The sequence below is a fragment of the Mustela putorius genome, unplaced genomic scaffold, assembly GCF_011764305.1.
Source record: "Mustela putorius furo isolate JIRA1106 unplaced genomic scaffold, ASM1176430v1.1 tig00003845_pilon_pilon_pilon, whole genome shotgun sequence".
Lineage (NCBI taxonomy): Eukaryota > Metazoa > Chordata > Mammalia > Carnivora > Mustelidae > Mustela > Mustela putorius.
In genome coordinates this window covers 7785478-7807574 of record NW_025421998.1, presented here as the reverse complement: position 1 = coordinate 7807574, position 22097 = coordinate 7785478, and the positions used below count along the sequence as shown (strand labels likewise).

At 38.2% G+C, this 22097-nt stretch overlaps 1 protein-coding gene across 1 annotated transcript; it reads left to right on the top strand.

The window, feature by feature from the left end:
* The first annotated feature begins 12582 nt into the window (after window positions 1-12582).
* Window positions 12583-13844, top strand: POM121L12 (POM121 transmembrane nucleoporin like 12). Its single transcript, XM_004739382.2, has one exon. The coding sequence runs from the start codon at window positions 12710-12712 to the stop codon at window positions 13511-13513; it is 804 nt and encodes a 267-aa protein (XP_004739439.1). The 5' UTR covers window positions 12583-12709; the 3' UTR covers window positions 13514-13844.
* Window positions 13845-22097: the final 8253 nt, after the last annotated feature.

The following is a 22097-nucleotide window of genomic DNA, read 5'->3' as shown; positions in this document are numbered from 1 at the left end:
AAATGATGAAATTAGTAAAATAGAAAATAAAAGATTAAAACCAAATGCTAAATTTTGGATAATACCTCAAAAATTAATTTACTCTTAGTCAAGACCATAGAAAAAATCTAAACAAACCATTCAATACCAATATAAAGAACAAAAAATATATATGTTAAACAAAATTTTTGGAAATTACAGCTAGTAGATGTTTTAAAAAAGGCCAAAATTCCTAAAATGTATTCATGCAGAAATAGAAAACATGAATGGGACTATCTATACTTACCTTTTGAACTTGATTCAAATTTCCATATCTTTCATAAAAGGTGTTTCAGACAATGGAAAAAGGATGAAAGCTCTCTAACTCAGTTTTTTATGCTAGTGTATGTTTGACACCAAAACTTTCAAGGGAACTACAAGAAAAAGGTCAATTTTAACTTATCAAGTTATATATAAATATTTTAGATGAATATCAATATAATGAATTGAAAAGGAAATCCATTGATGAACTAGTTTTTCTTTAATTTTTACATATGCATTTTTTATTAACAAATAAAGTATTATTCTCTTCAGGGGTACAGGTCTGTGATTAATCAGTCTTACACAATTCACAGCACTAACCATAGAACCTACCCTGCCCAATGTCCATCACCCAGGCACCCCATCTCTCCCACCTCCCTCCATGAACTAATTTTTAACACAAAAATATAAATATGATTTAACATTAATGGATCAATATAATTACTGCTCAATGTTGAAGAAATACAGAAATATATCAAGAGATACACAAACAATATTTATAAAATTCAGTGCACATTCACACAAATACTCCTAAAAAAACAGGAACTTTATTAATGTGATATGAGGATCCCAAGGTATAACAAACATTATTTAATAAAACTTAGAGTTTATTTTTTTATTAGAAAAAATAAAATGATGCTTATTTTCAATAGGTAAGTGCTTTCCTAGAAGCAAAAGAAAACAAGTACTTTAAGAAAATAGATACATGTGGAATATAGATTGAATAGAGATAAAAACAATTTTCAGTCTTTGGAGGTGGTTTTTGTATCTACAAAACAGACTCCACAGGCTAATGATTAGAACTCAGGTGTCCATTAATGTTGCTGAATACAAGGTCCTAATACAAAAATCAATAGTATAGACAGTCCATGACTTAAGTCAGTTCAGCTTATATTTTTTGTCTTTATGATGGTGTGAAAACAATAGTCACTCAGTAGAAAACTACACTTCAAATTTTGAATTCGGATCTTTTCTTAGGCTGTCGATACGCAGTATAATCCTATGTAGTGATGCTGTGCAGTGACAGTGAGCCACAGCTCCCAGCCAGCCCCTGCTCTTGATGGCCAACACTGACACACCGACAACCATCCTGTTTTCCACATTTAGTACAGTATTCAATAAATTACATGAGGCATTTAACACTTTATAATAAAATAGGATTTCTGTTAGATTTTGCCCAACTGTGGGCTAATGGAAGCATTATGGGCATATTTAAGGTAAGCTAGGCTAACCTACATTGTTTGGTAGACAAGGTGTATTAAATACATTAGTCTTACAGTGTTTTCAATTTACAGTGGGTTTATCGGGAGATAATCCTATCATAGGTCAAGGAAGATCTGTATTCCTATATATAGGGAAATTTTGACAAAAATTCTGACAAAATTATTTTTAAAACATTTCTAAAAAAATAATACCATTTATCATAGACACACATTATAAGGTACGAAAATAAATCTAACACAAGGTATGAAAGACTTTCATAAAGGAATTATCAAACATTAAAGGGCTTTAAAGAAGAATTGCGTGAGATAGAGTGTTCTTATGGTTGCGCAAAGAAAAAACGCCATGAGGAATGGCAATGTTTCCTCCATCTGTAAGTCAATTGCAATTTTAGTCCATCGGCCCCTGGCTTTTTTATCATTATTTCAGTAAAAAGATGTCACAATAATTACTGATGAGTAACTGGTCAAGAATATCTGAGACAGCCTCGAGGAAGGATAAGGATAGTGAATTTATATTCCAGAAGGCCCAAAACAGCAGGTGTAAATGGACAGTAGTTAAAAGAGCAAGGAAGTGCTAAGGCAAAGTTACACACAGAGACTGACTGTAGTAGTTTCCCTAGAAACACACACAGGGATAAATGTATTTAAAACTATGGTGGTGGCATTAAAGCCAGTGAAAAAAAGACAGGTTATCACATAGATGAGGCTGCACTTGGCTTTTCAGGTGGATAAGTATGAAACTAGAATCTTAGAACACAACCTATTCTTCCCAAATTGCATATGAATGAAAACCCACAAAGTAAGAAAACACGGTTTTCATTCTGGAGATAGAGAAAGACAGGAAAAGAAACATCTATAAAAGACATGTAGACCAACTTCATTGCAGAGAAAGATCGTCTATTTAGAATGAGAAAAACACCAGAAAATAAAAAGAAGATATTTGCAATAAAATAGCATCATTATTTCAACATCAGTAGATTAATATTAAACCTTCAATATGTAGCTTTATTGCAAATCAGGTGCCAGGTGTCACTAGGCTCCATTTTATATGTCAACTATTGATGGGATCAGAGGACAATTATCATTTTAGGTGAGGTGGTGGGCTGTACAACCTTGAAGATGCCAAGGAAACGTCAGGTGCAATTTTCCTTCTAATTGAATTGTCATGTTTCATAATAGTAGAGAATCAAGAGGGACATTTTTGGAAGGCAGCTATGCTCACCACTATACCACCAACGCTGCACAAGGGGAACATTTTTGTACATATGATTTCCTTTTTTATACCTCTTTTCATTCTTAATCTTCCTGGTCCTTGTCAATACTGATGTCATGTCCTTTGCACTACAAATCACTATGTGGAGTATCATCGACCCTATTACAATACTGTTTCAATGCTACTAAAGACCCATTAAAATACATGCATCCTCCTTACTAAACTGGAAGGCTTTCATGAGGTAAAGTAAGTAGACTGGACTGCACACATGTGTTGGTTTAAAAGAAACAGTGTCATTGCAAGCATGAAGCCTGGATATTCAAGATAATTTAGCCGAGACCCATAATTTGTCCCATGGAATTATTCATGACTATTCTGATTCTCCATCTTTAAAACACCAGTCTACCTCATTTCCATGTAACTGACTTTAGCTCGGTATTCACCAATGACAATTTTTGCTCGGTATGCAAATGGGGCAAATTTCCATTCTTTTTCCACAAACTTTCTACATCTTGGTTTCCTCTTTCCACATGTTCTGTACTATTGCCACACGTTAGGATTCTTGATTCCTTCTTATGTCACCTTATTCATTTGCATGGCCTGGGTTGTTCTGTTTGTTTTCAATACTTAAATTTGCATTTAATGCACAAACTTAAAGTCATTAAAAGGCAAATATTTTTAAAGTTGTATTGCCTTTGAGATACGGATAGATACAAAGACTTTGTCTCACGGTTCTTGTCCCATGGCCCTCTGAATTCCAAATGGAATATACCTATTGTTTTTCTCTTAACTATTATGCGTATTACCTATATGGAATTTATATTGGCATGCCTTCTGTCAGTGGACTGAAGTTTTTTTTCTGCTAATATTTGCTTTTATTTACTTATTCATACAATTAACAAAAATAAACTCATCAGTCCTTTACAGCACTGAACATTTTTATGATCTTGAAATTGGATCTATTTTCTTAGACTACCTCATCCAACATCAGTCCTTTTTTGTAGAATTCCTGAAATCTCATTTAAAGTGCTCAGTAATCTGTGACATAATATTTTAGGACAAAAGAAATAAATTTTTTCATGGTTTGATTTTAAAATGCAGTGAGTCAAAATATTAATGTAGATGTGAAGATACTTAATATATTATATAGCCCCTTAATTCATATAATCATATCCTTAAGATATAATAATTTATTAATAAGAATTAATGTTTATGATATATTAATTTATAATTCATAAAATATGTACCCTTTAAAGTTGATTTTAATTCATTCAAAACATATGATAAGAGTTTGGTTGAAAATCATTATCTTAACTAAAAAAAACAAACCCATTTTTTTGAGCGATAGTTTAGGGTCAAATAGGTTTATGGAAATTATAATTTTAGGTTATGGCCATAATTTCATATTTTTATTTTGGATCAGGAATCAGGTACCTTAACTATGTATCTTCCAAAATTTACCAAAAAGTCTCTCTAGTACCTTAAAAATAAATTCAATTCAAGCATATTGCTGTGTCTGTTGAGACATCAATAAGTCACTTTGCAAACATGATTTAAATAACTGATCTGTAGATCAGACTGGTGAGGTGGTGGGCACAATAATGAGTTTGAAAGAAAAACTGGATGTGTGGATTTGAATGCTAAATGACATTCTTTTCCCAAGTAAGTTTGGTTTGGTCAACAAAGCTTGACCAACCAGCTTCTCAGGAAATGATGTTGTCCTGAAATTGCTGGAATGTGTAGTTTCAGCCAAGGATACAATAACCAGTATTGTGATAGATTAACTCAATATAACCAATGCCTGAACATTCAACCACTTACTTAGTTTGCATGTGTTGCACGGTTTATAACCATCAACCCACAAACTTTGGTGTGCACTCATTCCATTGTTTGTGTTTGCTAGCATTGCCCTGAAGATGACAACATACCATATGCCACGGATTACTGAACCTTTACATTTTAGACATCGTCTAATCTATTAGACTGTACTATTTTTTTTCAGTAGTGTGACTCCGTTGACATAATAGTTAAGTGTGATCAAGGCAAAGCCCATGCTGGCTCCTCAGTGGGACTGTTTCATTTCATTCATTTTATTTCATTTATTTTACATGAAATGAATCATTCATGAGAATGCCTATTAGTTGTCAAGTCAACAGGAAACACGCACGGCTTCTGATGCTGAATCGTTCTTGACTTACATTATTTTTCATACATTTTAGGCTGACTTTTCAATTTCAGGTGAGCCCAAGACTATCAGAAATGATCCTAATAAAAGAAGATCTGGCTGCCAAAGAGCATGCACTACAAGGCCAACACCTGTGGTGCTCATCTGTCTTAAAAGCTACAAAAATACGTTTCCTACTGCGACATCCAATATTCCAAAGAGCCTTCTCTAGAAATCACCCCTTCATTATGTCTTTGTAATTACTGTTTTCTGTCTGATGAATCTTATGCAAGCTGTGAGACTTTGAATTATGGATCTGGGAGAGTTACGAGAACAAAACTAGCTGCAGTTCAGGCAGCTAACCGTGCCAATCCTGCTTTCCCAGGCAGACCCCGTCCCTGCCGTCCACTCCATCATCTAGGCTCACTTTTGGGGGAGTTCATCAAAATTTTAACTACAGAACCTTGAGGTGAATTTCTCATTTTACGAGGGCTGGGCATCCACGGCAGCTAAGATATTGTATACAGCAGCACTCAAGAGACATAATGTTTGCCTTTAAAACTTTCATTTTCAGGAGGAAATAGTTCAGCATAAAATGCCACCACTATTTTCATTTTATGGCCTGAAAGTTTTGATTATAGAATTATATCCGAATGGGATATTAGAAGGCACATATTTCATTCCGTATATATTTAACAAACTATTAGATACGTAATAGATCATTCTAAAAAGAATGCAATATGATGAGATTATGTTCTGAAACTTTCCAGAAGTGTAAATCTTAAAAGGAATTATTATTATTATTATTATTATTTTTAGAAATCAAATACTTGAGTGGAAGGCAAAAGCTGAACCTTTGCAAATGTAGGAAATAATCTTTCAATGAGCATTTATTAAGTACCAATACATGTGCCACTTACTATGCTCCACGCTGTCTTTATTGTCTGGTAATACGGACTTAATGCATGAACGAGCTTATATTCTGAGAGTTGGTCATATGTATGTAAGGGAGCAGGCATGTGACTTTCTTCATCCAAGGTTAGACCTGAATATAAATGAATGTAATTTTCTAATAGAGGAAAACCTTGGGCTAGTGAACATGGAGCAGAATGGAAAGAAGTTGCACCATCAGGTACGTCAATTAAATCAATGCTGACCAACAAATGGGATGCCAGAATCGACAGCAGGTCATGTTTCCCAGCCCCAAACCAGCCAGCCTGGTCACTTTGGACCATAGCTGACAACTGGATTCACTGGGAGGACTTTGAAAACTTATATGACCTATTCACAGATCTTTTCCAGACCATTTTAAACATCATAGCAGGACAAGGAGTTTTGCAAGTCATTCTAATATGCAACTGGGATTGAGAACTTTGGATCAAGACCCATGTGTCCCACACTTCAAAATACACATGTTCAAATGCTGAGGTGATTGATCTAGGATAGGTCTGAGGCCCTACCTTCAAACAGACACTCAGGGTATGACTGAGATTGCCAGTCTTTGGACATCCTGTGATCTGTTGGAAATGCAGAATTACAGGCCACATCTCAGACTTATTGAACAAAAATCTACATTTTAACATCTCCAGATGATTCTAATGAACATTAAATTTTCAGAAATGCTCCTAAAAGTATGGATTTTTCCCAAGTGACAAAAATGATACTTGGTATAATTTCAACATCAGATGATAGTCTCCTTTCTCTTCAATATCTAACTTAAATTGGTGTAACTGCAATTAACACTAGGTCTTAAAACCACATACACACGTGATTAAGCCTATAGCAACAATTTTCAAAGTGTGGTCACAAGACAGGTGTTATTGTGTCAAATGGGAAGATTTCTAACAAAGGTTAGTTGTTGGAACCCATGCAGAGCTACTGTGGGTGAGGTCAACAATCTTTGTTCAGAATGTCCTGGTGATTTTGGTGCTGCACACTCATATTTTAGAACCGCTAACCCACAAAATCATTATAATACTGTAATTTATCGGAATGTAGAAGTTAAACATATTTTCTAAAAGATACATGAACTAAACTATTGATTTTAAATATATTGACTTTAAATATATTTAACTCCTTTAAAATGAGATGAAAGAAATTTTAAAAATAGATATAGATATAGATATAAACATATATAGATAACAATATTAGGAAATGAGATGGGGCAACACCAGCAGGCAAAATATTTTAAGGAGCTCCTAGATTATACAAAATGGATGGGGATAACTTGTGAAATACATACACACATACCCCGGAGTTGAGGTGAAAGTGAAATGCAGAGAAATCCCAGAATAAACAAAAAGAGTTGTAGGGAGTTCTGTGACAGTCTTTAGAATAATTTAGGATATTTATTCCCAGTTGCAAAAACAATTGACACAGTCCTCCCACACTTGTTAAAATAGTGAAATTTGAATAGATGCAAAATTCTAAAAATTTTTAATCTAAATAGCTAATGATGTACTAAGGAGGGTTTATAAGGTTAGGAAGTTAATGATATAAATAAGAAGAATAGATAGGGAGTTTTTTAAAAAACATTTTATTTATTTATTTGACAGACAGAGATCACAAGTAGGCAGAGAGGCAGGAGGAAGTAAGCTTCCTGCCAAGCAGAGAGCCCAATGCAGGACTTGATCCCCAGACCCTGGGATCATGACCTGAGCTGAAGGCAGAGGCTTAACCCACTGAGCCACCAGGTGCCCCAAATGGGTAGTGAGTTAATTCTGAACTTCATGAACCACTCATGAACCACTAGAGATTCAAAAAGAAAGGAAGGAAGAAAGAAGAGAGAAAACAAAACAAGCAACAACAAAGTAACCAACCCTGCCCAGTAAGTAGGGATATATTATGACTATGGTTCTTGTGGTTCCTTTCGAATAAAAACATAGTAAAATCATGTTTTGTGAGTGTATTTTACATCTGTATGTATTCATACAGATATATATTTCTTCCTATCTACATTCATGACCATGGATTTGGCAAAAATTTCAAATTGGATCTACTTAACATTGAAACAAAAATAAGAAGAAGGTGAACAGACAACTCACCAAATGGGAGAAAACATTTGCAAATCATATATTTGTTAAGACATCTGTATCCAAATAATACAACACAGTCTTAGAACTCAATAACAAAAACTGGCAAAAGAAACTTGAATAGACATTTCCCCAAGAAAGATATATGAATGACCAATAAACACATAAAAAGATGTTCCAAACCATTAATCATCAGGGTAATGCAAATTAAATCCAATGGTATACCACTTCACACAAACCACAATAACTAGAATGGAAAAGTGAGATGATAATCAGTGCTGGAGAAGACAGAGAGGCATTGGGCCCCTCAGTTGCTGCTGATAGAGCTAAAAGATAGTGCCGCCATTTTGAAAAAGTATGTGACAGTTTCTCAAATGATGAAATACATAGTTATCAAATGACTGAAAAAAAGTCATTCCTAGATATATACCAAAGATCAATGAAAGCATTTCCCTATATAGAATTTTAATATGAACGTTCAGAGCACATTATTGCTAATAGAAAAAAAGGTGGAAACAACCTAAATGTCCATCAGCTAACAAAAAGATAAACAAAATGTGGTCTAGCCACACAATGGAATAAGGTTAGGTCGTAAGAAGGAATAAAGTACTGATACATGCTACAGCACAGATAACCTTGGAAATATTATGCTGAAGGAAAGAAGTAGTCACAAAAGGCTACATATTATATTATATTATTCTATTTCTCTGAAATCCCACAATATGGGGCTCTATGTAGAGACAAAGTAGATTTGTGGTTGTTTAGAGCTGAGAAGTGGGGGTGTAGGGGAATAATAGGGTGATGGGTAAAGAGTGAGGTTTCTCTCTCAGGTAATGGACATATTAAAATTTGGGGTGCCTGGGTGGCTCAGTCAGTTGAGTGGCTGACTCCTGATTTCAGCTCAGGTCATGATCTCAGGGTCGTGAGGTCGTGTATTGGGCTCCTTGATCAGCAGGAGTCTGCTTGAGAATTCTCCCTCTCCTTCTTCCTGTGACCCTCCCCCTTCTAAAATGAATGAATGAATCTTTAAAAAAATAAATTTATATTTAATTAAAACTTAAATTAAAAAATAAATTCCCAGGGCGCCTGGGTGGCTCAGTGGGTTAAGCCGCTGCCTTCGGCTCAGGTCATGATCCCAGGGTCCTGGGATTGAGTCCCGCATCGGGCTCTCTGCTGAGCAGGGAGCCTGCTTCCCTCTCTCTCTCTGCCTGCTTCTCCGACTACTTGTGATTTCTCTCTGTCAAATAAATAAATAAAAATCTTTAAAAAAAAAAATAAAAAAATAAATTCCCATTTCTGTGAAATACTAAAACATCCATATTTATGAATGTATTAAAAGCCAATGAATTCTGCATGAGTGAATTGCATGCTATATAAATTATATCTCAATACAGTTGTTTAAAAAAAAAAAGGTTACTGGATAAGTACAAGTAAACAAATAAAACCAAAGAAATAGAATCTGTGATCCAAATTCGGCCCCAAGGTGCTGAGTATAAGGAAGTGGTCCGCTCTACCAGCATGAGATAAATGTAAAGATCACCAAGCTCAGGTCAATGGGAACAACGAAAAGAACTACAATATTTGTAGTAGCACTTTAGGAAAAAAAAAATGAATAAAAGGAAATGGAGAATAATGAAATCAGATTTCTGTGAGGAAAAGAGAATAAGATAAACTGTGTGTGTTTGTGTGTATGTATATATATATATATATTTCAGTGTGTTTTCAATAAGAATTCTAGGATGGTTTAGAGCTTCAAGCTATCTGAATGTATAATTAAATTAAAGGTAAATATAAAACAATTAAGTTGCTAAAAAAAAATGAGCATTTCTAAAAAATACCTGGTCAGTGTTCTCAAAGTGTCAAGGTCATGGAAAACAAGAAGGAAGGATAAACTCTCATAGATTAGAACAGACTGGAAAGGATTAGTTTCTGAAAAAGAAAAGGAACAACTGGTAAAATTTAAACAGAGAATTGGATTTGATTCACAACATTGAACTGAAGTTAATTTCATAGTTTTGATAAACTTACCATAGCAACATAACTTAATAACATTAAGGGAAGATAAGGGAACTACTGAGGGCAGAGTTTCTCAATTCCTGCAGGGCCGACATCTGTGGCCAGATCATTCTCTGCTGTGGGGCCTGTCTTGTGCATCACAGAATGTTGAACAACGTCCCTGGTCTTTACCCCTTATCCCCAACCTACTTTCTCTAATGTCCCTGGGACAGGGGTTGGAAAGTCGCAAAGCTGCCTTTAACTGGGGACCACTGATTTACCTTAATTATTAATGTCAGCTAACCAAAATAAACCTGTTAGTTCTTTGTGTGTGAGAAGGAGAAGAAGCAGACATATTCAATGTCTATGCAAATAACTTTTGACTAATCAACAAACATGTTGATTTACTGGTGAAAATGCATTTAGAAGTGAGAGACTGTGGTTTTTGGAAGAGTGTTTCACCACAAACCAAAATGAAACCCATTGGATTACACTGCAGATAGGATGTGGAAACTCTGTCAATACTGGGGATTGAAATACATTTTGAGAAATCTATATTCAATTGAATTAATGGTCCATTCTGATGGTAATGATATCATTGTCTTAAGAGGCTTCTTAGCTATAAAAGTCATTGCTATCATTATCAAGAAATGTCTTATTAAGAAGAAAATTATATCATAGGAAGTTCTTGTTTTCAAAATCATATTCTGTGGGATCATTCATAAATTAGGAAAAGTGGAAGAAATGAAAATGAATTAGTGAGTAGGAAGTATCGCAGATCTCACCCTCCAGTATCCCTTGGCTGATGGCACACCTACCTTTCCAACAAGTGACTTCTTTCCAAACTGCTGAAGCCTTATAAAACTTTCAGTAGGCTCCTTTTAATGTCCTCAACCTTCACTTGTTTGCTTCTGAGATTCGGAATGCAACTGTTGCTTGCTCTTGAATTTGGTACTTACTTTGGTAGATTCTATTTCTCTCTACCTTTACTGGCTAACTCAGCAGGCACTTTGTCCAAGTGCTTTTGAGGAAAACATTCTGGAGAAGAGTTTGCTTTACATTACCTTCAACAGACCTCCAAACTCCATCTATATATATATATATTATATATATATATAATAGATTTCAAGCCCTGTTTTTATAGTCAGATGCTTTTTAACTGTTAGTTGGAAATGTGAGCCACTACTGTATAAACATGGATTACCAGTAAAAATGGAAGAAAAAGAGAAACTGCATTAACATTTGAAAGACTAAAATATATATATAAATGTATGAAACCTAAATTATAGGACAGTCTTAAAACCAACGTTGTCGGGACTAAAACATAAATCATGGTCTACTGTCACCATTTCCTTAAGAGGAAAATTGCAGAAAGTAACATTAACAACTATTCTAGAATAATAAAACATGTAACACATTTACAGAAACAAAACCTAGTTATTTATTTTTCCTTAAAAGAGCATTCAAGTGAATTATGTTTAGTTTTTATGATAATGAAAGAGAATGGCCGTCTGTCAATATGCAATCTGTAATTTTTACGAACTTCAAAAATTATTATACCTTCTCCATCTAAAGTCAAGTACCAAAATGGAGACAACTGCTGGTGGAGATGTAGACTTGTACAGACACTGTGGAAAATAGTTTGGAAATTTCTCAAAAAGTTGAACAGTGAAGGAGTGCCTAGGTGGCTCAGTAGGTTCAGCCTGGGACTCTTGATTTTGGCCTAGGTCATGCTTTTGGGGTCATGAGATTGAACCCTAAGTAGGGTGCCCTGCTCAGCATGGAGTCTGCTTGAGGAGTCTCTCTCCCTCTCCAACTTCCCCTCCCCCTGCTAGTATGTGCTCTCTCTCAAACAAATGAATCTTAAAAAAAAAAAAAAAAAAAAAAAAAAAAAAAAAAAAGTTAAGGTATGTCCTAGCAATTCTACCCTCGCTATACACCCAAGAGAAATGAAAGTATTTGTGCACACAAACTTTCATACATGACAACATTATTCATAATATCAGAATCGTGGAAACAACCCAAATGCCCATTAACTGGCAAAGGATAAACAACATGTGGTTTATCCGTGCAATCGACTATTTGCTGGATCATAAAAAGAGTGAAAAGCTGCTACCTGCTACTGCATAATAGACTTGGAAAACAGTATGTGAAGCAAAAGAAGCCAGTCACAAAGGGCTACCTATTATATAACCCCGTTTATACCAAAGCCTACGATAGGGAAATCTATAACTGGAGAGAAAATGAATTAGTGGTCGCTTAAGGCTGGGGGAAAGGCAGGTGGATGGGACGGTGATATTCATAGCATCCAGGCTTTCTGTTTGAAGTACGATATTCTTAAGTTGACTATGGTAATGGGTGCACGAATCAATGAATGTGCTGAAAGTCACAGAACCGTACTCTTTGGGCGAACTCTATGCTATGTAAACGATACTGCGATAAAGATGCTGGGGGTTGGGTAGTGGAGATGCTGAGCTCCTAAGCCTCTCTTCACAGCCAAACACTTGCTCTCAGCAGCGGGAAGAACAGGGACTGGAGGCTGTGGCCTCCAGATAACCATGCACACGTGGGCTGCAGCTGCGCCTGCAGACTTCTCCCGCATCCCCTCTGCCAACCTTCTCCTGCCTCACGCGCCCACAGGATGTGCAGGGTTCCAGCGCCCAGGCCCGCGCGCTTTCCATGCACACAGCTGCCAACGGTCATCTGAGCCCTGGGCGCTTCGGCTGCAGCTGCCTCTGGCGACATTGGGAACTTCTGGAAGTCGAATCCCCACTAGAAGGCCCCCTCCCTGACGCCCGCTTCCATGGGCAGCTACCTGAGCACACCCAAGCCCGCGTCACAACCCCTCACTCAAGGGCGCCCGAACCCGTGGTCCAGGCCTTCCCAGGCCGAGGACGGTGGGCCCCGCATCCGCTTCAGACCCCTCCCACAGATGCCGCCCAACTGGGACCCCTCCCAGCCTCAGAGGGTGGTCACTGAGGCATGGAGACGCTTTCCTGCCAAGCCGCCCCCTGAGACCATCCTCGGACCAGATCTCTCCAGTGCCTGGGAAAGTTACATGAAGCGGTGGCTTTGGAGTGCCCGTCACCCAAGACGGATCTGGAGCCCTGTGACGGTCAGGATCGCGCCCCCTGAACACAGAGGGAACCCCTGGGTGTCCCCGGCACAGGCTCCCAGAGCCTGCCCTGCAGGGCATCCACCCGCAGAAGAGCGCCCAGACCCCTGTGCCAAGGAGACCGTGCTGAGGGCTCTTAGCCAGTGCCAGAAGGGGAACAGGAAGTTTGATGGGCCCCTCTGGTTTGAGATCCCAGAGAGCATGAGCAGGAGGCAGAAGTCGGAGCCCAGGCCATCTGCCTTCAAGCCCCTGATCAGAAATGGTGTGGTCCCTTCCTTCGTGCCAAGGCCAGGTCCTCTGAGCAGAAGCCTTCACTCCTGGAGCGACAACGTCTGCAGGGAAGTTGCTGACCTCCAGCCTGATGGCCAGCCTTCACTGTCTGCGGCCCACCCCACTGCAGGGGCGGTGTCCGCCCAGGGCCCAGATCCTCAGCTGCAGAGCTGGGAGAAGATGCAATGCTCCTGGGGCCTCTCACCCTCCTCCAGTGCATAAGAACAGCACCAGGAGGGTCTCTTCCCTGCCCCCATTTCCCCAGGATGCCCAGCCTGCTGGCCCCTTTGACTCCTAAGAGTCAGGGCCCTGCTACCTACCTGCTGAAACTTAAACCTGTATATTTATTCTCATCTTGTTGACCCCATGCTCTACCCCTCGGGTGGTACCCTGTCCTAGTACTACTGCAGTCCCCTGACCTGCTGGTCCTTACTCTGGAGAGCCCACACTGAAGATTGTTGATGTTAAACCCCTTGCCCCCCCCTGCCTGCCCACACCTTTCTGCCTTTTCCCTTCCTTTCCTGGAAAGTGTTCTTCTTCCCCCACCTTCCCTTTTGCCCAGTTTGTATAAAGATTTAATCTTATTAAAAATAACATTAATATTTTAAAAAGATCTATTTTTATATAAAAATAATAGGAAAACATGTTCTGGACTATCAGGAGCAGGGGCAAAGATCTGGCACTGGTAATAACATTTATTTATTTGAAGTTCAGTAAAACTAGAGGGTGGTGAGAGAATGTGAGGTTAGGGACACAGACAACAAAGAAGTAATACAAAGCATCGGGAGGTCATGGAAGAGTTTTATTCTAAGAACCAGAGGGTTTTTTTTTTTTTTTTAAAGATTTTATTTATTTGACAGAGATTACAGGTAGGCAGAGAGGCAGGCAGAGAAAGCAAGGGAAGTGGGCTCTCTGCTGAGCAGAGGGCCCCATGCAGGGCGCCATCCCAGGACCCTGATATCATGACCTGAGCTGAAGGCAGAGGCTTTAACCCCCTAAACCAGGCGCCCCAGAAACACAGATTTTATGCAGGGGTGAGACGAATCAGGTTAATGTGTTTTAAAGTGGTCGTTTTGGCCATTGTGTGGAGAGAGTATTATCCAAAGTCAGCAACTGAAACAGAAACAAAAGGAGCCTAGTGCTGCGTTTCAAGCACCAGATGAGGGCAGACTGGTCTGAAAGAGAAATGATGCAGGTAGAAGGTGCACATGAATTTGAGGTGTGTCTTGAAGGTGGATATTTTGGGGCTTCCTAATGCAATGGATGTTAACATTAGGAAAGCAGAGGAATCCAAGAATCTTAGCTTAAGGTTCCAAAACTTGCAGGATGACAGTGCCACTTATTGAGATGGAGACCATAATATGAGATATCTAAGGTTCTAAGTCAGTCATGTTTCCTCAATGCATTCATTTGTTATCCCAGTGAATTTGTCTCCTGTGTAGTTGGAAACATGAGCCTGGCACTCAGTGCAGAGTTTGAAGTCCGAGAGAGAGATGTAGAAATCATGAACACATGGTGCTTAAAGCCGGGGGCCACATGAGCTCACCAAGCAGAAAACACAGATAGAGAAGGTGGCCAAGGATGAGCCCTATTATGCTCTGATGTTTAAAGGGAAAAGAAAGAAGAGGAAGAGAGAGGAAGCCTGGGAAAGCACAGCCGTGGAGGTGGGAGACAAGTCAGAAGCAGCCGGGACATTGAGGGGAGAGCTTTAGAAGGTGGATTTTATCTCCCACGTTGGCAGCCACTAAGAAGTTGAGATATTCCAACACTGACTTTGGAAAGAGGAATCTTTTTGGAGTGTTGGAGGTAAAGCCTGGATTAAAATGGAAGACATTAGAAGGAGTGGATGTGGAGGCAGGGTCTGGAGAAATCATTTGGTAGATAGTCCATTGTGAAGTAGAGCAGGCAAGTGGGAAGGTGGAAGGCAGTTTTACTTTGTTCTGAAATTTTATTTAAAAAAAGGGGGGACGGGCACCTGCGTGGCTCAGTGGGTTAAGCCTCTGCCTTCGACTCAGATCATGATCTCGGGGTCCTGGGATCGAGTCCCGCATTGGGCTCTCTGCTCAGCGGGGAGCCTGCTTCCCCCTCTCTCTCTGCTTGCCTCTCTGCCCGTCAAATGAATAAATAAAAATCTTTAAATTAAAAAAAAAAAAAAAGACAGGCGATATGTTCAACAAAGGGATCTTCGGGAGCATCGGGAGGGATGGACTGCTAAGTGCGGGTGGAGGGTGGAATGGCTCTCAGACCCTTGACCCTTGATGGCAGCAGGGGCCGGGGGCAATGGCTGTGGTGTGGAGTGAGCCAGGGAGGGGGACCTGGCCCCCGAGTGGGAACATCAGTTCTCTGTCCTCCAGTCTACCAGGGAAGTACAAAACAAGTCTATGTGAGATGGGGCAGGAGGGAAATATTTGAGATTTGACAAAATGGCTGAACGCGTGAAACAGAATTCTCCAAGGAGGAAGGGGAAAAGACTTGGAGAATGTAGAAGAATTCTGAGGGAAAATATCAAAGCGTTTGTTTCAGGGTTAAGTTCTTCAAAAGAAACTGGAAATCAGGAAAAATGATTCATTAATCTTCTTAAAAAATTATTATTTTTTTTTTACCTGAGCTAATATACCAATGAAGATTGAGTCCACAATTGGTTTTAACCACTACATGTTATCCAATATTTTATTAACTGAGTCCAAAAGAATTTAATAAAGAGGGAGGAAGTGAACGAGTTAAGGTGTGTATTATACAGGGTTCTTCTGAGAATCAGAACCAGTGTGAGAGTGTGTGTATGTGTGCATGTGTGCATGTGTGTGTATGCATGTGTGTGTGTGTATGTGTGCGTGTGTGAGTGTGTGCATTTGCTCTCAGCCATGGAGATAGGGTCTGGGAGGGCAAGGCAGGTTGATTGATTATAGAGAATTGGCTCAGGATGCCTGAGTGGCACAGTACGTTAAGTATCTGACTCTTGGTTTCTGCTCAGGTCATGAGGTTGGAGCCCACCATAGGGCTTCACACTCACCTCTGAGTCTGCTTGAGATTCTCTCTCCCTCTCCTTTGCTCCTCCCCCTTGTGCTCTCTCTGTCTCTAAAATAAACAGATCTTAAAAAAAAAAAAAAAAATTGGCTCATGTGATTGTGAGGCCTGAGAAGTCCCAAGACCTGCAGTTGGGAAGCTGCAGACCCAGGAGAGCTGAGGGTTAAGCTCCAGTCCATGTCTGTAGTCAGAAGAAGATGAGTGTCTGGGAAGAGGTGGTAAGAGAGGAGAAAGAGAGAGAAATCTTTCCTACTCAGCCTTTTTGTCCTATCTGGGTGTTCTAAGGATTGGTGGAGGTTCCTGCATATTGGGGGTCTATCAATTTTATGTGATCTATCAATTCGAATGTTAAGTGCATCCAGAAACATCATAAACACACCCAGAAATAAAGTTTACCTCAATATCTGGGACCCTATCACCCAAGCAAGTTGGCAGATAAAATTAGCCATGACGGTGTTTTTAAAGGAATAATTTTAATTTGGATTATAGAATCAAACTGGTTAAGAGAGAATTTGTTGGGAGAGGGAGCTAGGTAAGGAGAACTTAGGGAAAACTATCAGAGTCTTAATGACAGGTGCCAAGGGTGTGAGAATGAGGTGAAGGCAACAGAAATCTATCTGTGTCCCCGAGGAGGTCAAGAAACGTGGCCGATAGAGGTTAAAGGTGCTAAGAATAGTGACCAGAGCAGGGTTAACGGGGAAAGTCATGAGGAAGGAATTCAAATTTTCATGACGGCAAAGAAGGTAGCACATAGTTTCTAACATTATGAGTTTCAAACTAGTGGAGATTTTTAAAAGATCAAAGACAGATCATAGTGTAGGAGGAGTGCACTTGTGCAAGAGTGTACCTGTTCTCTGGGCACGCCAAGAGCAGCTTGGAACATGGGAGGAAGAGCCGGTTTGCTTTCAGCAGAGGGACAGTGGGTGTGTGATCAGCGTGGGCAGGAAGCTGACGAGAACTGAACGGTGTGGGGATTTTCTAACATCTCATCAGGAGTTTCCAAGGGCTTGCAAGGCACACAGGAGGGGAATGAGCTGGGGCCTTGTGAGCCTGGGAAGAGATTCCTGATGGGGTTACTCACAGCAATGCCTCAGAGCAACGTAGTCTCTCAGTAAAGTTATAGGACAGAATATTTATCTTGAATATATAAACAGAATTTACCAAGAGCACACAGGGATTCTATTCCTGTGAACCAGCCTTATGGGAGGGGGTCTACAGGGACCGCATGGCCAACCCAACCAAAATGAGGCCTCTGACCTCACGTCACGGAGGCCCAGCCATGTGGGACATGGGGAGACAAATGAGTCTCTGGGGAAGAGCAGAGTTTGTTAAAGCAGATGTGTAAACATTTAATATATGATAATGCTAACATTTAAAATCTGTGTGAAAATAATGAACTACTAGAAACAGTGAATTGCAATTATCAGCTTTCCTATTGGGAAATAGAGCACAGCTCTCTCTCTCTCTCTCATGCAAAACACAAATTTAAAAAATCAAAACTGCAAAAAAGTTTTAAGTTTGAAGAACTTATTTTTTCCCAAGCGTCAATGAAGTTTAATTACACCCATAGTAAATTTTAAAAATTTCAGCTTTACACATAATGTTCAAATCCCTCCACCAATCTCCTCCTTTGACATTCTTCAGGAGGCTAAAAACCCAAAACCACAAAAGAAAAGTTTGTAATAGCTAATATTTTAAAAACCTAACCTGTAATTGAAAAGTATTTCAAAGGCAAATGACGGGAATGGAGGCTACATTAGTAATCCACAGAGCAGATCACAAATTACTATTCCAAAAATACAAGGAACCACTTAATATCAATGGAAAGATAGAAAGAAGAAAGAGAGAGAGAGAAAGAAAAAAAGGAGAGAGGAAGGGAGGGAAGAAGGAAAAGAAACAAGGGAAGAAAGGAAGAAAAAAGAAAGAGGAATTAATAAAAATATAACTAGACAGCTAATGTAAGAAAGAAATCAAATTGTTAACAAATATATATATATATAAAATATTCAGTGTCTCCTAATTATTCAGAAAAATTTATATATCTATATCTATATCTATATCTATACCTACCCATGAATGGTATTTATATCCATCATTGGGGAAAAAGAGGGTATTCATCCGTGGCAAGATTGTAGGAGAAATAATCTCATGTTAATTTAGTAAATTAATGAGAATGATAGTATATAAATTCTCATTGTGTGTAACCTGGTAATTATTCTTTTATTTTGGCATTGCATTTAATTTTAATAAATGATGAAATATGCTGTAAAGATATGAGCCATGAAATAGGTACTAGCACAGCTTTGAGATCTAGTCACAAACACAAATAAGTAAACAAGAAAAGGGCCACATGGGTGGTGCAGCCAGTTAAGCATCTGCCTTCCGTTCAGGTCATGATTGTGGGGTCCTAGAATAGACTCCCACACCAGGCTCCCTGCTCAGCTTCTCCCTCTCCCTCTGTAGCTCCCCCTGCTCCTGCTTGGGCTCTGTGGAATGAATAAATAAAATCTTTTAAAAAAAGTAAACAAAAAAGAGAAAGAGAAGAAAAACAGTAAGAATAGTCACTTTTGTCACTTAGGCATTGGCACAAAAATGTATAACATGGATCCTAAACGGTCAAACCCAATAGGAAAGTTCCAACTTGAAAGAACCTGATTCAATATCTACACATGAACCCCAAGGACTTGTTTTCTCCCCACTATTATTCCCTAGTCTTGTGGTTTTTCCCAAGTCCACATGAGATGGCATGAAAAAGCAAAGAAAAGGGCCTGTGAAATGGATGGAAAGAAAATGTGGAACCTAGAGAACTGTCTTGAGCTAAACCCATAATTCTTTTATTCCTAAATCCTACTCCCCCAATCCCTGTCTGCTATAGTGTCAAAGACTCAGGGGCTTCCTTTCAAATGAGAAGAGATACAGTAAAATTTAGTGTCAACTATCTAAAATTTCACTTAATACTACTCAAAGCAGTGCAGCATGGAGTGTGTGGGTGTGTGTACCCATATACATTATCATAGACACAAGTAAGCATGTGTACATGTGCATATGTGTTGTGCATGTGTGTATGTACAACATATGTGTCTGTTTGTGTGTGTGCATGTAAAATCGTGTATATACATAAACATATACAATTCTGCTATCTGTTGCTCTGAGTATTTTGGTCAGTTAGACTGAAACGTGCTTAGAGGAAACACAAAAGTTAACATATTGTTTAAGGTTTTTTTTTTTTTTTAAGATTTTATGTATTTGAGAGAGTGAGCAAGAGAGACAGAGAGCACAGGGGCAGAGGGAGAGGGAGAAGGAGATTCCCCTGCTGAGTGGGGAATTAGATGCGGGGCTCCATCCCAGCACCCTGGGATCATGACCGGAGCCAAAGGCAGACGCAACCGAATGAGACACTCAGGTGCCCTATTGTTTAAATTTTCAATGTATATGCCTACATGTTTGTCAATTTTTTTTTTTGAACCATATTTTGATTTATTGGCGTTGTCAATCTAGTTTTTTTTTTTTTTTGAACCATATTTTGATTTATTGGCGTTGTCAATCTAGTTTTTTTTTGTTTGTCAATTTTTTAAAGATTTTATTTATTTATTTGACAGAGGGAGCACAAGCAGGGAGAGCAGCAGACAGCGAGAGAGGGAGAAGTAGACTTGCCGAGCGGGGACCCTGATGCGGGGCTGGGTTCCTGGACCCTGGGATCATGACCTGAGCCGAAGGCTGATGCTTAACAACTGAGCCACCCAGGCGCCCCTGTTAGCCAATATTTTAATGAGAACTTCAGGTTTTTCTTTGCAGGAGAATCTGCTGCTAGGAATTCTCTATCAACCATACCCACATTACAGCATCATTATTTTCTATTTTGGTTCTTTAGGTTGAAGCCAGAATTCAGGTATTTCCAAACAATACAAGCAACAATATGAAAGCACATGACTTGTCGGTTTTCCCCGGCGTTTTACAGATAACTTGCTCCTGCCCAACTTGGAAGAATTGTTTTGGACAACTCAAGTCTTTCTAAATTATTATAAAGAAACAACCATTCTCTTTCTGCATTTATGCTTCATTCTTTTATGAAATGATTAGATGAAATACAGGTGTAAAGTTTGTTGTAGACCAATTTGGTAACATATTCAAATGCATTTATGGTAAAAGAATGTAATTAAATGGGCAGAGTATAAGCGCAATATATAAATATATATATGGAGAAATACACAAAGATATATATAAAATATAAATATAAATATATATATGGAGAAATACATAAAGAGAGCATAGTAAAGGAGAACTGAGTGCTAGTTGTATACCTGTATTCTTCCATATACATGTAGAAATAAACTCTGATATTTATATGCACATACATCTGTGCATGCAGATAGATAGCGCTTTTGAAATTCACGTATATACAAATACAACATGTTCTTAATACAGGTATGTACATGCCTATTACATACAGCAATATATATTATAAACAGACATACATATACACATGTTCTAGATATTAATATAGGCTGGAAGTCCGTTAACACATTAGAGTAATAACAAATTTCAGCTCCCAGGGGCCGAATTGGTAGTCCAAGCCACAGAATTAAATTAGCTCATTAAGTAAGAATATTTACAGAGAAATAAGGTGTGTTGTGATCAGGAAAAAAACAAAGTAAAAAAAGTCAGAATAGACAAAAGAAGGCCCCAGTGATAGCTCTGGACATAGAATGAATATTCTTTGGATTTCACATATTTGCTCAGACCAAACATTCTTCAAATATTTAATGTTTTAGAAATAATTATATTGAAATCAACAAAAGTACCAATAATCTCATCTTAATTTTTGATTATAGTGTTAATTCAGAATTGGCTTAATTGTCATGTTTTGTTTTTCTAACTCAAATGATAAAATGATAATATCTTGTATATTTTTATTAGCATACTCAATCATTCCACTGGTGACCACAGAGCAAACCTCAATATTACTTATGTCCTAAACAGAGCTGTTTCTGTGGTGTTTTGTTTTGTTTTGTTTCCCCAGAAGGGTGCCCGTCTTTCTTTCTTTCCTTTTCTTTTTCTTTTTTTTTCTAATTTTTTAGCAGAATTTTTAAATCTCAGCTTTATCATTCTCTAGAAAAACAAAAGATCTAAAAAATAGCATTATTATACTTAAGAAAAATGTAAAAATAGTTCACATCAAGAATGACTTCTTTCACATGTACTTAAAATACTTAAAATATAATGTTTTTCATTAAATATATGACATTTTTCTAAGAGATTGTGAAATTATTATATTGAATAGCAAAAGTAATAAAAATCACTTAAGAATTATAACCCTCAACATTTCCTGATTTTGGAAAATAATAATTATGATAAAAGCTCACATCACAGGCTTACCATCTTATGCTATAATCAATTAAATATGTTTTATTAAACCTTCAAAAGAGGAATATTTAAAGTAGTATAGTAAAATGTTCAGAAGGTATTATTTTTGAAGGTGCAATTTACTTTAACTTAATAGTCTTTTTATAGAATATTCCTCATTTTCCTTGAGTTTCTGTCTTTCTTAACCTATTTATTCTCAACTGCAGCTCTGCACTACAATTAATTGACAAATATGAGTAAACGTGGACAGGGGTCCTGCCTAACATCATCAGCCCCAGGGAGCTCAACAGTAGAGTTCATTTCTCTTTGCATTTTGTCATCTCAAAATTCACACAGGATCAATGTTAAGTGTCCTTGAAATAGAGACATGTATCAGATGAGCAACTTATAAAGTGTATGGGAAAGAATAAGGAAAGAA

What these genes read in the sequence shown, in the direction of transcription:
- POM121L12 (XM_004739382.2), top strand. Translation starts at nt 12,710, where the DNA reads ATGGGCAGCTACCTGAGCACACCCAAGCCCGCGTCACAACCCCTCACT.